Source organism: Camponotus vicinus, unplaced genomic scaffold (genome assembly GCF_025532165.1).
Source record: "Camponotus vicinus isolate PSW18456_S1 unplaced genomic scaffold, iyCamVici1.0 SCAF_6, whole genome shotgun sequence".
In the NCBI taxonomy this organism is placed as follows: Eukaryota; Metazoa; Arthropoda; class Insecta; order Hymenoptera; family Formicidae; genus Camponotus; species Camponotus vicinus.
This window is the reverse complement of record NW_028141978.1, coordinates 7,838,134-7,856,623: the sequence shown is the minus strand read 5'-3', so window position 1 is coordinate 7,856,623 and position 18,490 is coordinate 7,838,134. Positions and strand designations below refer to the sequence as shown.

Here is an 18,490-nt window from a genome sequence, read left to right as displayed (position 1 = left end):
TCCCTCTCTCTCTCAAGTAAAAATCGAATTATAGGAATCTAAAATAATTCTTAATCATTAAAAATTATACTTTATCATGGACGAAATATATTTGATTGCATATATTAAAGAAATAATTATTGTTCGTATAGATAATGAAATAATCTACTTTTCGATGATTAAAATATGGAATCAAAACATTCGAATAATTAGCATGACAAAAAGTTCTACATAATCATTTAATAATTAATTTGTAATAAATAATTTTAATTTAAATAACTTAAAATATTCTTTTACAATTTAATATTCAATATATTGTATATAAATATACGTTACAGTACGTAAAATATTTCGGCAACGAACTTTCAATAACATGGTATGTATGGCCTTGACAATATAAGCAAGTGTTAGAGGAGAGCGTGCTATTGTTTATGTAGCACAACCTTGTTATTATTCGAACGACGACATTCGAGCAGTGAAGTAGTCGTACGAAACGTGTCCTTATAATTGTTAGATTCTTTTATAAACGTGATCGTACTAATTTAAATATAATTAGCTATGATTATTAATTAATAATTAATTAATTTTTGATAAACAATATGAAATTGTATCGCGACAATAAATCTTTATAAAAGGGCAATCATTCGTTATTATTATAAGTAAAAATTGAAACCAAAGGAATAGAAATAACTTTCATTATAGTTCTTCATTTATCGATTCTTATGAATAATTATTTATTTAACAATACTTATACATAAAGTCAATTATATGATACTTTAAATTTTTGTAAAATGTGAATATAAATTAATTATTAATTAAACAATTGCTATATCACAATTTCATTTACTTTAATTTTTTATTTATTCATTACTTTATCATTCATTAGTTTAATACATAGCGTATATCAATAGTAGTAATACGCATAATATGCTGTAGCAAATAGCGCGTGATTTTGGTCTCATATAAATATCGTATTGCTCTTTTATGATATAATACAGTGCGTATTTCGTGTGATTATTTCGCGATCGAGAGTCTCGTACAAAGTGTCTCTGTCATATTCGATTAATCATAATTAAATCGTATTTTCGTGAGTGAATAAGTGCTATGAGAGGAAACAACGGCCACGAGCAAACAATGAAGGATGTAAAAAAGAAGAAAAGGAAGTCTGGAAAAGCATCAGGCAATGTGTACGGATACACATATGCAGTAAGTAATTTATACAAATTATTTGTCATATTTATATTACTTTTAAAATGGATATTTATTTATTAATTTTAAAATGAATTGCTTGTTTTTTTTTTTTTCATTTTGTTTAATCTACAGTGATTCACATTTTAAATTATCAGATAATATAAAACATTTCAGATTTTAATTTTAAATATTTAAAATATCTATATCTCTTAGAAATGATCTATAATTGTCTTTGTTCTAGGAGAAAATAATAATAAATAATTGAGATGACCGTTTTAACAAATAAAATTCAATTTATTGAATTTTTATATAATTTATCTTTTTTATTTTCTATCACGAAAATAACAATATATTCTACCCATGTATATATTACATAAATTTATTTCATTAATAGCATATATTGATGTTTATAATATATGTTTGAAAGAAAAAGAGAGAAATCGCGCTAACAAAGTATATTAATTACACCTATATGCAATTAATATATTTAGAAATGCGAGACGTTCTGATCTATAAATCGTGGATGTGTAGCACGGACATGAACCAACCGACTGTTTTATCATGGCACCGAAAAGTGGCCATGTAGTTCCACGTGGCGTAAAATGGATGTACGCGTCGCTAGTGTACAACGCACTAAAAGTATTCCACGAAAAACGGCAGCGCCCCTTCAAGCTTCTCTCTGGCAGAACAAACCTCTTGATAGGAATCGAACGTGATTGGCTCTTACTTTTAGAACCAACAAATCAACATCGGATGTTGACAAGACGATTCTTGTTCTCCTAAACACGGCCATTGCTTTTCGTCAGCACATTCGGCAAGGTTCTCTTTGCTACATTTGGTTGACAGACAATTATTACGCCAATTTGACGTACTTCACAAGGTATATCTAAAAATATTTATTTCGTATTTAATTTTTTTTTAGCTTGTACTAATCAATATCGCAACAAAAAATATGAATTCGCAAATATTAAGTTGCCAATCGTGATATACACATGGCATAAATCAAGATGAAATAATGTGCAGAATTACGCTTAAATTTTGAAGAAAAAAGATCAAAATAATCAATTTATTGAAATCTAAGTTATCAGTTTATTGTTTTAATTTTAAGCGATTTAAAATTACATATGTGTGTGTGTATGTGTGTATGTTAAAAAAATCAATTCTAGCGAATTTCCAAAAACTGAAATATTTCTATAGAATCACTGATTATTTTCTGAGGAGATATGTATATATCTTTTTATGCAATTATTTATTTTATAAATCACTAATTTTACAATAATTGCCGTGAATTGGTTGATGCTATTTCATTACTTTCACTATATATTATTTTATTCAAATATAATTATGAAAGTTGTTTTAGTAAAATTTACAATTTTTCATAAAATATCTATCTGTACTATCTCAAAAAACAAACATTAATTTTGATATTACATAATTGAATTTGCAAAAAAAATTAAAAATCTTTATATAACATTGCGTTACAATATGTGTTATTTAGTTTGGATGAGTTACAAAAATAATAATTAAAACTATTGCTCAACATTATAAAAAAAAATTATAACTTGTTAAAACAAATTCATTTTTAATATTAAAATATTTATTATATCAATAAAGTAAACACAATTGTAATATGTATTCAATAATATATTTCATAATCAAAGTCGTAATATATAATAATCAATATATTTATATGTCAGCATCAGACTGTATTAAAGATAAAAAATCGATGAAGACAAAAACCTTTATTCTTTTGTTCGATTAAATCCTACTTTTCAATCTCAAGTAAATGTATAGTTTTTTTTTTATATCGATTTTAATGTATTTTAGTAATATAATGATTTATTTAAAGATGAATTAGAGGGATGTACAGTTTTTAGAATAGAGAAGATTACAAATTTCTGAAGAATATTATATAAATTTTGAAATGTAAAAAATAGTATATAATTTTATGCAAAGTCTAAATGTAACTATATAAATAGAAAACCTATATAAACAAGAAAAATTCAAATCACACACACACACACATTAATATATTTGAAAGTCTATGTTGATCTGCAACTTACTTTTACCATATAATATGTAACAATATTACATAGTATATCACTTTAAAAGAATAAAAAATCTATTCACATACATATTATGAATAGAATATAATATTTCATATTGTTGTTCTAAAATATATTTCTACTATATTATGCACATTATGAATAGAAAATAATACTTAATATTGTTGCTCTAAAATATTAAAAAACTGTTTACTGCTTTTTTTTTATAGAAAATACTTTACAAAAATATAATTAAGCATAGATAAGAAATAATTAAATTTATATAGTATCCTTGCATAAGATTGGTTGATGCCTGGTTTCTTCATTACAGGGATTCTTTTTATACATCAGAATGTCAACGTTTTTTGGACTTATCGAAGAAATACCAGGCATCTCAGTGGATCGTTTTGATGGAGAGAATTTAAACTCTTCTGCATATTTTCTTAGTCATTGCCACACCGATCATATGCAAGGCATAAATTATCGATTTTTCAAACATTTGCAGCAATACAATAAATATCTTTATTGTAGTCATATTAGTAAACTTTTCTTAAAAGCTAAAGATTACTACATAGAAAGCTGTGTAAAAGATCTTTCTCTTGATACAAAAGTCTGTATAGAATATAAAAACAAAGATAATGATAAAAATATTCTTTTTGTAACATGTATTTCTGCCGGGCATTGTCCTGGTTCTGTAATGTTTCTCTTTGAGACTGATAAATTAGTATTATATACTGGAGATTTTAGAATTAATCCAAAAGATTATAAAAATATAGTATCATTGCATTCATACGAAAATTACAATGTGCATCCAAAAAAACTAGCAAAGATGTATTTAGATACAACATTCTTGGATTCTGATTTTGCCTCTTTACCAACAAGAGAAGAAAGTATTAAAAAGATGTGTATAGAAGTCGAAAAATGGCTAAAGAAAAGTCCAAGAAATGTTGTTGTTTTGGAATGTTCCGCTTTGTATGGCTCCGAGTTCCTCTATGTGGAACTATCAAAAATTTTTAATACATGTATTCATGTTAAGGATTGCGTGTATGAAAGCTATTATTGCATCGCAGATATAGCAGATTCTATTACAAATAACCCACAGGCTACACGTATACATGCATGTATGAAAAAGCTCGATCGTGGTTTGAAATGTTGTAGTAACATCTTAGAAAGAGACATTTTAACTATTATACCATCTGTACAAAAATGGAAGGGAAAAGAAACAAGTGTAATCGGGGAGTGGGATAATACTAGGGAAAGGACATTTAATGTATGTTATTCTACACATGCATCTTTTAATGAACTTAAGAGCTTTATACAATATTTCAAGCCGGAAGAAATATATCCCTGTGTTTGTTCAGAAGAACAGAAACCTGGGATATATTATTTGTTACATGATATTAAAAGAGAGATTAAAATAAAAGAGAAGGATGCAATTAATAATCATAAGAAATATACATTACAAGTCCTTCGAAATATCTGAAATTATAAATAAATCAGAAATTAAATATTATTACTTCAATAATTTTCTCTAATGATTGTGTTAATCTTTAATAATTTTATATTATATTATCATATATTGATGATACATTGTTATATTATACTTAAATAATTTTGTATTTTTACATAATAAATATGAATATTTTATTAATTTATATTTTTATTGTCTTTTAAACTAATTTTGTTAAATACATACAAGGTGGAAAGAATTAGTTTGAGGAATATTTTTATATAAATTAAATTTTTTTTATGCTTTTATCTTCTTTACAGAAATTCATAGCATTTTACTTCACAAAAATAAATTAAAACAATGGCAACTGTTACATTGGCAACTGCTGCACTGGCTAAGGAAAAAGTATGGTTTGATAAACCATCCTACGACAAAGCAGAACGACAATATTTTGAAAAAATGGCTAAGGTAAGAAATATGTATTGTATTTATTATCTATTACTCAATTAAATACAGTTATGATAGTGAGATAAAGTGAAAATATTCAAATGTTTATGTATATATACATGCACATGTATGTATACATAATATATATTCTCAAAAGATATAAATAGAAAATAGTATGTATGTACCTGAAAAATTATAGTTATTAAAAACGGACAAATTATAAAAAATCGACATGTAAATTTACTAAATGATGTTTATATGTATGTCTTTTTTAAGTTCAATTATAATTTTCCAAATTCTCCAGTACAATTACAAATTTAAGATAACACACTTTTCTATTTATATTTTATGAAAATATACTTATAATTCTCTTACCAAATGAATTTATTCTTAAATTTACTAGTCCTAATCATAGCATTTAGAGCTAATATAGCATTTGTCATTTTCTTATATTTGCAGTATTATTTTATCTATAAGTATCTACTAACACATTCACATTCTTAACACATGCGGGAATATCTGGTATTAACAAAATTATTTTTACTGTCTATTCATGCTTTCATTCATGCTGTCGAGAAAAATTCTATATAGTGAGAATGTTATATGCTTCCCTGATTCCAGATCTTATAAACTTATCTACATGTTTGTAATATAAAACAAGCTGATAAAGTACTAATGATAAATAATGGTAGCCTATTGATATCATAAGTCATGTTTCTTTCATATTTCTTAATTTTAACACACTTCTCACACAATTATAAAATTATGTCATATAATATATAATATTTATATGTTCTATTTAAACATTATATATTACATAAAATTTTAATTATAAACGATACTATAATAGGTATTTTACATATTGATTTTTATGGAAGAAAAGATTTTGTATTTACCTCTTGTTTATTTAATATATGATCTGCATAGTTTGGAATATATATTTCAAGGTAATGTCTTGTAAGATTGCGGGAGCCTGCATGCTTAAGATTGACAGTTCTATAACTGAAAAGTGTCAAGATCTAATCAATACTAACACAATGAAATTTAAGGCTGAAAAATTCAAAGACAACAAGCTAGCTATTGAGAACGAATTAAACATGAAACGTTCTAAATGTCAAAAAAGAAATATAAAAGCTAATAAACAAACTATAGATGCATATAACACGCAGAATAAGGAAAACATAAAAACAAGCGAAAAATCCGATGCAAAAGATAACACGAAGGAAAAAGAAATCGCTTTTCCAAGCGAGAATTCTATAAAATATAACGCGAAAGAAACAAAAGAAAAAAGAAACAAAGAAGATACAAAAAATAGAAATAGGGGAAGTAAAGATGATATTGGAGGAAATAAAGAAACTGCAATGCCATTCATGAGGAATAAAGAACAATTTTCTGATCAGGTACATGTTCTAATTTCTAATGTATAATTCGTCGTTTATTATTTAGTGTATATCGATATAGAGATAATTGTACTTGACTAACTTTATTTTTCCACGCTTTTATTCTCCCTTTTTTCTTTTATAGAAGTAAAAAGTTTTTATATTTTTTAATCAGAAGAATGGCATTTTTGTTTCTTTGTTTTATTTTATATTTTTATTTTGTATATATTAAGAGTTCTTCTCCCTTTATATAATAATATCATATAAAACAAAATGCCAACAGCATATCAACAATATGACAGCAAATTCAATCATGATTTTATAATAGATCCTATCTACTCTGTCCGCAATTGTTTATTTTCTATCAACATAAATTACTGGCATAGTAAGAACAAAAATGCAACAAAAATTAAGAATTGTCTATCATCATAGCCTGTCGGTAAAAATAGCGAATATTAATCGAAGTATGTTATATTATGGATGATAAAAATATATTAAGATACACTTTGCTGTCACAATGCAAAAACACATAAGAAATTGAGAATAGTTTGCTGTCACAGACAACAAAACATGGCAAAGACAAAATATACTTAATAAAGAAAATACATATATACATGTATTAATATAAATGCAACAAAATTAAATGTTATAGATATTATTAAATAAATTGGTAAGTTTACCAAATACTTATAATTTTTCAGTCATAGTGTGTAATGTAACATATGTTATATTGCATATTCTATAAAATATAAATGATTGGCTTAATTTAATAATTAATAAATTAATAACACATTTTAACAATTAGTTTAATAATATATGACCTTATATTAATATGATCTTGAACGTTATCAGGTAAAGATCAGTTTGAAATTTTTAAATGAAACTCCCTATCTTTTATTAGATATTCTTGTAGCTATCTCGAGAATTTTTAAAAACACCACAATAAAGTATTTTTTATTAATAAATTATTAAAGTACTTTTCGAATTACCAGACTTGAAATAATTTCTTAATTTTATATATAAATTAAAATATCTCGCAAAATATTCATTTTTTGATAATTTTATCTCAATACTTTTATGCATAAAATAATGACAGGAATTAATTGATATAAAAAAATATTTGTTTTTAAGAAAAATATAACTGTTAATTACGATTTAAATTACGTATTTTTCAATTCGTTTCATGGAATTTGTCATGGCGCATTAATTTATGAGTGATGCACACAGGTTTATTCTTTTTTGTTATTACTTTTTTGTTACTGATCTTACTACTGTGAATTGTCTACATTGTTTCAATCATCTTGTGATTTATGACTCAACTTTTTTGCACTTACATATTGTCAACATTTATGATAGACCATGTTGCACTCTTGTGGTGTTTTTGTTGTTATGAAAACATATACTTTCTTTGCCATTATTATCCAATGCCATCAAATCTTGATAAGTCTCAGATTCTATTCGATGTTTTCTATATATTTGCTGTCATGATAATAGATAATCAATTTGTTTCTATTGTATATTATATTAATAAGCTGTATTCTGTCGGAAACTGAGTTTCAATAAGGAGGCATCATAACTGAAAACTGTGAAATCATGATTGAATTTGCGGCATACTGCTAATATTTTGCTATTTAGGTACATACACAATTGTCAAGGAATATCTGCAATAATTATATAATGGCAGTGTCTCCATTTTTAATTGACTATATTTTCATATTATATTTTCTTCATGCAAAAGTATATATTTATTGAAATACATGACAAAAAGTAAGTCCATAATTATTATTTCGGAAACGTTTCAATAAGTCTAAGAATATGCAATATAGAAAATATGAATTTTAATTCAAAAATCGAAAGTAATCTTGATATTTCTCCTTGAAATCATTTCAGTCATTATTTTATATTTCTCTCAAAATCCAGCAGCTTTTCTTTAAACAGTATTTAAAAAGTTTGCTAAAACATCCCATAATTTTTAATTATTCAGAATTTAATTATTAGAAATTATTGAATCGGTAAAAAAAATTATTCTATATTTATTCTGTACAAAAACAGTTATAATACTTTAGCCTATATATTTGTAATAAAATTTTACTAAAATCTAAGTAATTCATTATTTTTATTATTTTTATTAGATTTTCTAACGTCATCTGCTCTTAAATAGTTTATTAAAACAAAAATTAATAATACAATTAATATTCTATTGATACAATCGATTAATCATATCAATGGATAATATTAAGTTACTACTATTACTATTTCTCTATATAATTATTATAGAAATCCTCTCTAATATAAGTCTACACATTGGCAACTTTTCGCTAATTGATCAAAAGATTATAAGAACGAAAATGGCGAAATTAATTAAAAGTTACTATATTTGGTGCCATTATTTAAAATGTTTAATAGTAATTAAGAAATTATAAAAGAAACATTTAGTAAAAATTTTTTACGTATTTAAGAAATTTTTATAAATTTTTCATATCTTTGCAAGATTAAAAAAAGTTTTTTATAATAAAAATATTAATAGAAAGAAAAAGCTGAACAAGGTATTTAATAATAAATATTCAGAAATATTTAAGTTTAAAGTTTGTTAAAGCTAAATATGCTTCTTTTTATATAAACTTATCCAATCATCGCCGTTTCTTAGACAAGCATATATCTGCAAGTCACACATCGACTAGTGTGTATTACTTATATTCTCGGCACAAAATGGATGTATACTTATATAGAAAAATGTTAAAAAGGTGATATTTATGTAGCATCGCAGAAAAAAATGATTTAGGGGATTTATGGCTCATTTTTCACTAAGAAATAATACTGCATAATTCATAAACGCGAATAATGATACTTTATATGAACACATGTGCACGCGCTCATACTCGTAGGATGTTCCATTTTATTGGAAACAGCTGTATATCTTCTAAATTTGACGTCATAAAAGAAAATGTTTCAAAAAATATCTAAAGAATTCATAGGAGGAAATAAATTGATAATCTTAAATTGTAAGATTATATATTTTTCAAGGTCATATAAAATTTAATCTAGTTTTTTAGAATCATTTTAATTCTTTTTTTTAATAAATCTTCGCAATATTTGGCGTAAAAAGTTATAAAGGTAAAATGACCAAAAATTAAGTAGACGAGATTGTATATTTTAATTTAATATAATTGGGCATCAACTATAAAGTGTCTCATAAAATATTAATTCTTTCATTATTATTTTATATATAAAACAATGAAAGGAATCAAATAGTGCAAAAAAAAAACATATAATTGTTTTTAAGAAAAAGTATGTAATTTTTACAACAAACAGCTGTATTAATACTTACAATTAAAATATTAAACAAAAGTAGGCTTTATTATAACGTTTTGAAAACATTTCAATATTAACTTTAAAAATATATAATAAAAAATGAAATTTTTAAAAGTTTAAATAATTTTAACATAATCTTTAAAAGACGTAGAACTATAATCAATATCATATTATCTCAGTCATTCTTAAAACCAAGAGTAAATGTTTATTTCAAGTTACCCAACACGAATAATTTTTATTTCGATATATATATTGTAGAGGCTACATTCCTAAATAATATACCGTTTGTGGCACTCTCTTTTGGTTCCTAAGATATGATTAACAAATATGAAATTTCAAAATTACATATTTCAGAAACCAAAAAGAAGCGCCACAAAATTCAAACGTATTACTTAGGAATGTACAATATGTTGAAATGAAAATTATTCACACTGTAACTTAAGTAAACATTTGCCAAACCAACTTTTGCTTCAAATATTTTTTTTTTAAATCCATATTTTTAAGGTAGTTGAATCAAAATTAAAGTGGAACACTCTATATATACTCACAACCTTTTGCGTATGTACGTAATAAAATTAAAAATGAAATTTAAATATTTGTATAAAAAAATGCTTTTTTTTTAATATCAACACTATTTTTAATTTAGTTACATTACATTAATTTTTATTAAGAAAGAAAAATAAAAAAGAAAATATGTCTGAAGAAATAAGAAAGAAATATTTCAATATTTATTTGCGTAATTGTGCATTTTATATATTTGCATCTGCCATTTTTGTTAATGCAAACGTCGTGGAGATATGGCATGTAATTATTTTGAGATAATCAATCTGTGGTGTGAGAGCTTATCCTTTAATCTCAATGGTGGATACAGGGAATTCAACAGTCTACTTGCCCAATCTTGCCTGCTGTTGGAAGTTTAGCCAATGAGGTCGCCAAGGCTCGGCAGCATATTAAACAGTCTTTAGAGTGTGTGAGTACTGCACTGTCCTTGCTTATCCTTTATGTAATTTTCATAGCTTACTAATTTAATATTTGATGTTATTATAAAAATTTATTTTTCTATCTTTCATTGCTTTTTAAATACTTTAGAACGTAAAATTAATACATATAAGAAAGATTTTTATGTAAAAGATTAGAATAATTACGTTAAATGTCTTATCCAGATAGCCAAATCTGCCAAGAGCATGTATCACAGGTGTGTGCCACATATTACGTTGGCAAAGTTCTGGCAGCAGCCGAGAATAATCTGTTTTAAATAATATCGGTAAAAATGCAGCAAGAAACAAGTACTTAATATCCCTGCGTCATGATATGCTAAAAAATTAAAAGTGAATGTTTTCGATATAAAGATAATAGAATTTATATATTACATGTTAGCACAATATGTAAATAGAAACTAAATCAATTAAGCATAACATAACATTACACTACAGTGACAGAATATCATCAAAAATCGAGTATGCATTGTTATCTCAAAAGATAACAAGAAAAGAAAGAAACACAACATGGAGAGTTTTTATTATTATAAAATAATGGCAGAAACACAGCACTATCATAAGATATGTTATATCTAGTTATAGTTCTTTTGATTATCGCTATGCGACGTACCTGTCTCGTATTTAAATTTCTGTCGAATATGAAAACTGTAAAACACGACTATAATAAGATTGATAAGATAATAAGGTAAAGCTGCATATTAGCGACGACCTCACTAATTTCTTATATTAGAATATAACTACAATATACATATGTTATATTACATATCACATTTCCCTTACAATGTAGCTGCGATATTCTGTGCTGTATGAATTATGACTGAATTAACTGACTGATTTATTGGTAATATTTACAATATCTTTAATATTTAAATTATGATAGGTCATGTTACATTTGTTGTGTATTTTTACTGTTACAACGTGATAGCACATTATATTTGATTTTTGCTGTCTCTCTGCCATTGATTTCGGTAAATTATGGTAAAATCTTCTCGATATTTGCTGCTTTATCGCAACAACAGATAATTTCTGATTTTTATTGCATTTTTGTTTTTCTGTTGTGCCAACAATTTATGTTGGTAGAAAATAAGTAATTACAAATATAATGGATAGGGATCTATTGCATGATTGGATCTGCTGTCATACTGTTATACTGATATTCTTCTGGCATTTTGCTATCTGGATTAATTATATGAAAATATCTATTGTATATATTAAATATATAAGCTATATCATATAAAGTGTTATACAAGGTATTTTTGAAATTATAAAAAGTAATAGAAAGATACTTTTTTGCGAAAAAATACTTATTTATGTTTTAAGATTTTTCAAATGATAGATAGGATATCACCATCAATCTCTCATAAGTAAAAAAAGTCAATATACTTCATTTTTTAATAGTATATAAATTTCTATATTTTTAAGTACAGCTTAATATGACATTTATTCAAAACTTTTTTCAAACATCAATTTTTTTGCATTTGTCTGATTAATAATACATTTATGTCATATAATGAAATTTGTAAAATATGAAAAAAAATAAATGTTAAAAGAGATTTGAATAAATTATATTAAAAAAGATCTACTAAATAAAAAGTGCAAAACTTTATATAATATTCCTTTAAAAAAATGAAATATCTCCTTTTTTTTTAAAGAGATTGATGGGAAGAATACAAGTATAATGTCTATTACTTAAAAAATCCTAATGAAACATAAAAACTTAAAACAGATTTTTATTATCTTTAATATTTTCAGTGAAAATATTTTATAATACTTCATACAATATCTGTACACACCCACACACACACACATACACATACAACATATAAAATTAACATTAAACTTTATTGAATGTTATAAATTCCATGCTAAAACTATGACTATGTAATGACATAATCATATTATATTTTACTTGTTTTGTTAATTGTTGTGTTAATTGCATTATAATTTTTATCAGATATATAGTGCATAATTTTCAAAATATTGAATTGTATTTTTTTAGATGGACGATATTGCAGTACTTGCTCATATCGCAAATCAAGATGTTACACCTCGTGTTGTCAAACTTGAAAAAGAAAATCAGGATCTGCGAAATAGTATGTATACCTAATTATATTTTTATATATAATATGTATTATTATAATTATAACATATATATATATATATATATATATATATATATATATGTATATATACATATATAATATATTATATAAAAATAATAATCAATTATAATTAAAAATAACGGAAAATGTGTAAGTAATAATTTAATATTTGTTATATTTATTAAAGAGAATCTTTGATATTTTTTATACAAAATGCTTCTAGAGTAAAGATGTAAGTATTTGATAATAGATAGATGTAAATATAGATTCTCAATGATCTTGATATATATTATTAAGATTATAATTCTTAATAACTTCTTAATAACATTAAGAAGAACTCAAACTTAATTTCAACTTTCAAATTAGAAATATATTTACGTTACAGATTAAATTTTTTCAAAGTAGGGTTACAGAAAGAGGGGTGAAACCCTATGGACTCAGATTAAGCTCAGTTTAGAAATATATTGTTAGAATAATGCTTTTTTACAAGTTTCACTGTTTGATATCTGTGTGTTATATAAATTTTTTATACATGTATTTAAAAAACAAATATAAACTGTGTTGTACTTTACTAAACTTCACTATTTTATTACTAACAATACAAATGTCTACATAGGTTTTAGATCTTAATCTGCTTAGATCCTACTATACAATAAAAGCAAAGCATACTCTCTAAATTTCTTAGAGTGAAGCTTGCACTCGAAAAATTGAGTGACTGGTCAAATCACTCTAGTTAGTGATTTTTCACTCCTATGAGTGAAAAATCACTCTAACTAGAGTGATTTGACCAGTCACTCAATTTTTCGAGTGCAAGCTTCACTCTAAGAAATTTAGAGAGTAATTATCATATTATTTTATCTTTAAAGTTCTGAAAAATAGCTGTGTAACAATAAATAGATAATCGTCCCCTTGTTAATCATTCATATCAGCGTATAAATGAGATATTATTAAAGACTGAAAATCTCATTTGTCAATTGACAAACCTCGCGCGGTACTGCATTTATGTAGATTTTTGTGTCGTTGGTAACAAAATCGTTATTTGATAGAATAAAACAATCGTTTATTATTTTTAGAACAAATGAAATGTTATAAATAAAAGTAATTAAAGAAATGAAGTGTTATATAAAGATATAAAGATTAATTAATGCAAAAAAATCTCACTAAATTATCATGATATTTCTTAATATATATCAATAAACAATTTTAAAATTTATGATAAATATAATTATAATGATAAAGAATAATAGAAAATGGTAAAGATTATATATGTATATAATAGATAATAGTAAATATATAATTGAAAAAATCTATAAGTCTTGAAAAGTTTTTTTAAATAGATATTTTTTTTAATAGTGATTCAAGATCTGCACAGTTCTTTCGAGAAATTGCTACAACATGTGAAGAGTTTTGAAACATTGGAACAACGCGTGGAAAGTCTTGAAGTACGCATGCCCTACTTAGCAATTTGTCCTGCGAAACTCACGGAATCATCGGATGCAGAGCAAGAATCAGAGCATGACAAACATCAGAAACAAGACAAAGAAAAAGATGATGATAATGAAGATATTGATCTGTTTGGTTCAGATTCAGAGGCAAGTGAACAAAAATAGTATAAAAAAACGATATTAATAGGTCTATTTAGGGCGAATATTAAAGTTTAATTTTATATGACATAAATAATTGAACATACATCACTTGACCACTACTGATATTTCATAATTAATACGAATTTTAGGAAACATGCGAATATATATTCGCATGTGACATTTATTATTTAACATACACCAGATATTCCCATAATACTGAATTAATACTTAATTTCATGCTGAGTACATGTTATCAGTACATACATCATGCTGAGTATGTTATCAGTACACTCTAGTGTAATACTCGTATACTTAGGAAAATTGAAAAAAGAACTTTTTGTAGATATTATACTGAATGAAAACTTCTATATATTATACTAGACTGCTAACAGCAACAGGATAATAATCGTAAGGCAGCCATATCAATTAGGTAAAATATATAAGTGAACAGCCAATATGTTATAAGTCATTGGCTTCAAGTTCTTATTTCCGTATGTGCATTATATATATTTGATATTTTTCACTATTTTATTTTTACTTTAAGATTTTACTTAACATGTACATTCACTACTATATCTTATCAAGAGAAATAACATATCAAAAATTCTGATCAATTAAAATAGCTACATCACATTTCACCATATGATCTCTTTATACAAGTTCTTAGTCCAGTATAATATATAAAAAGTCTATGAATAGAAATTAAGCTAAAAATATTAACTGAAATATCTAATGATCGTACTCACAGCATAGTAAATTTGTTCTAAGGAAATGTGAATAAAATTTTGTCTAAAATTTTGAATATTAATATATCTTTAAGAATAGAATGGAAGTCCTGCATTTTTATGTGTAAAACATAAGGATGAATGTTATTTATTCGACGATATTGTTTCATACATTTATTTTCACATTTCCTACATCACTAGACTTAGGGAACACATGATTTAAGATTTTATATCTTTTGCAGGCGAGGGGAGTGAGTAATATTAATATATATGTATTAAATCCTCTTTTTTGCACATAATCAACAATCGACAATTATTTCTGTTGCTTATAGTCTGAGTATAAATGTGTCTTCAAGGCAATATGTCTGTATGGAAGTCGATACTCAATCTCTCTCTGTTTATTACCTAGAATTTATTATCTACTTGGCAGAGATTGATTCATCAGTAGCTTTCCTTGTAGTTCATCCTAAGTTCCAAAACGATCGTTTATGCCTAACCCTTTATATTTATGTACTATACGTCCACGTTTCTAAATCCTGTATGATTTGAATCTAATTCTGTGTGTCTAAGTCTTTTTTTTCTTAATCTTTCTACTAATATAGCTATATAAATATAATTTCTTTTATATTTTTATTATACATATATTTCTATTTTTCGCGAAAAAATAAACCTTATCTAATAATTCGTTAGCAATTTCATGATGAGTTGGTTGTTTGTAACTTGGACGTAAAAGATTAACCATTTTTTTTTATTTCTTTGTGTTCTATACGTACGCATGCGTATGTGTGCGGTAATATTTACTGATGTAGATGTGTATACATGATGTAGGGATGTATATACATTATGTACGCACGCACCAAAGAGATATGTAAATCCAAAACTATTCTAGTATGTAGCATAGATTACGTTATTGACGATATTTTAAGTTCAACAGTTCATAACTCAGAAAATTCTTAACAGAAGAAGATTTAATCCAGTTCTAAAATACTATTTTAGAAACATTTCAATATAAAAGCTAAAAAAATTTTTAAAAAGTTAAAAATAAAAATCTTCAATTAAAAACTTCAAGATGATTTTCTATGACTTCCTATGACTTTATATGACTTTATATGACTTTATATGATTTTGACAATATTATCCAAGGTTGTATTAATGTTATCATATGTGTATTGGTCAAAATCCTACAATTTTTATATGGAACATTTTTTCTACAATCTATGGTTTTCGAAATATCAAGCATTTTTGTATATTCTCTTTTCTACATCCTTTGTGTAATATATACATGGTATTGACAAAAATTGTACTCAGTGCACACTAATTACATTATCTTAAATGTTTTATAAAAGATACTATTTTTCTTATCTGAGATACAGATAAAGATATACTTTAATTATATAAATAAAAGATAAAATAAACAATAATCGCATCTAGATGAAAATTATAGATAATTTTTATCAAGATAACGGAAAAAACACTGACTGTGAGATACGATAACTTAGATATTCTCAGATGAATAACTCGCATATAAATATACATTCATCTCACTATTGCTACGCGTAATTTGGCATGAGACATTCTATCTTTTGATTCTAGACTTATCTTTCCCAACAAATTTTTCATAATGTTCTTTTTTCAATATCTATGAATGCATTCTCACATTTATATAAATCTAGTACATACATCTTTCTCCGTGATTTATTAATTTACTTTTTAATTATTATTGTTTTGAATAAAGGCTTTTACTGTATTTTTAGGGAGAAGATACTGAAGCTGCTAAAATTAGAGAAGAGCGACTTGCTGAATATGCTGCCAAAAAGTCTAAAAGTATGTAATATAACAAATTAAGAAGATAAGGCTATAAATATAAAATACATAAATACAAATATCGCGCGGGCTATAAAAGTCTGACATGGATGGTCGTGCATCAGTTCCACAGAAAATTAATTTTTCTATAAAACTAATTAATATATATAAAGCACGAATTCTCATATCCTGTGCACACTAAATAGTTTCATTGAAAAATTAATTTTTTTTTAAACCGATATATGACTATTCATGTCAGGTTCTTATAGCTCGCGATATTTGAATTTATGTATGTGTAACATAAATCAATAAATTTTCAAAATACATGATTATTGATTTTTATATCACAGAACCAGTTTTAATAGCCAAATCAAACATTATCTTGGATGTGAAACCATGGGATGATGAAACGGACATGAAAGAAATGGAAAATGCAGTGCGAAAGATCGAAACTGATGGCCTTCTTTGGGGTGCTTGTAAGTTTTTTTATTATTTAATATCACATGCGAACAGTGCAATTGATATGTACTCATCTTTTGTAGCCAAACTTGTACCGCTTGCCTATGGAATTCACAAGCTACAGATTTCGTGTGTTGTGGAAGATGACAAAGTATCAGTGGATTGGTTGGTAGAACAAATTCAAGAACTCGAAGATTATGTGCAAAGTGTTGATATTGCAGCTTTTAATAAAGTGTAAAAAATTTGAATGAGTTAAATTATAAAAATTGTATGGCGATATTGAAAATAAGCATAAATTGTGCCATTTCTGCATTCCATTAATAATATTTGTATTTGGAAATTATCTTATATATATTATTAGACCAGAAAATAATGATAGAAGAAAATTCAATATTTATCAGTTTAGCTATTTAAAAGTTGAACAGAATATATAACAAATTTAACAATATAACAAATTTAATTAAATAAATGAATAAAATAATGCACTATGATATTTGATAGTATTTTAAATATCAAAGTTAGATCCATTTTTTTTCTCTAGATTTTTCTTTTTTATCTTTTTCATTTATATATATTTAAAAAATTGCAGCAAATTATCCAAAAGTAAAATTATTTAATTACCATTTTTTTCTCATGTTATCTTAAATAAGAAAATATTTCTTGAATAAAATTTATATAATTCTTTTATGCATTTGCGTATGTATACTTAAAATCCTGTTGTCAAAATTGCACTATTTTATGACATTAAACTATCATATGTATACATATATATGTGCATGCATGCATTCATCAGCGTATATTTTTTAATACACTGAAAAAAGTGCGTTCAAATAATCTTTTTTTCAATACTGAATAAGGAACTTGCATACAACTTTATTATTGTATACAATTAACATTACAATCGTTTAGTGAGTGTTTACAAAATTTTAAAGAATATTTTTGCAGAATATTATAAAACTTCGAAATTCAATGTTTACATTTTGGAAATTTGAATTCTTGATGTGACAAAGTGAA

At 25.1% G+C, this 18,490-nt stretch overlaps 1 protein-coding gene across 6 annotated transcripts; it reads left to right on the top strand.

Moving 5' to 3' along the window:
* The first annotated feature begins 1,090 nt into the window (after nucleotides 1-1,090).
* On the top strand, nucleotides 1,091-17,819 carry LOC145972785 (putative elongation factor 1-delta). Of its 6 annotated transcripts, none has more exons than XM_083101715.1 (9): nucleotides 1,892-2,050; nucleotides 4,986-5,133; nucleotides 6,282-6,512; nucleotides 10,675-10,773; nucleotides 12,801-12,894; nucleotides 14,257-14,495; nucleotides 16,969-17,038; nucleotides 17,368-17,493; nucleotides 17,560-17,819. In XM_083101715.1, exons 2-9 carry the CDS (start codon nucleotides 5,026-5,028, stop codon nucleotides 17,712-17,714), a joined length of 1,122 nt encoding a protein of 373 aa, XP_082957841.1. In that variant the 5' UTR covers nucleotides 1,892-2,050; nucleotides 4,986-5,025; the 3' UTR covers nucleotides 17,715-17,819. The 6 variants fall into 6 exon arrangements, with proteins under 6 accessions (XP_082957840.1, XP_082957841.1, XP_082957837.1 ...); XM_083101711.1 differs by having other exon boundaries at nucleotides 6,060-6,512; XM_083101712.1 differs by having other exon boundaries at nucleotides 6,060-6,512; nucleotides 14,257-14,499; nucleotides 16,973-17,038.
* Nucleotides 17,820-18,490: the final 671 nt, after the last annotated feature.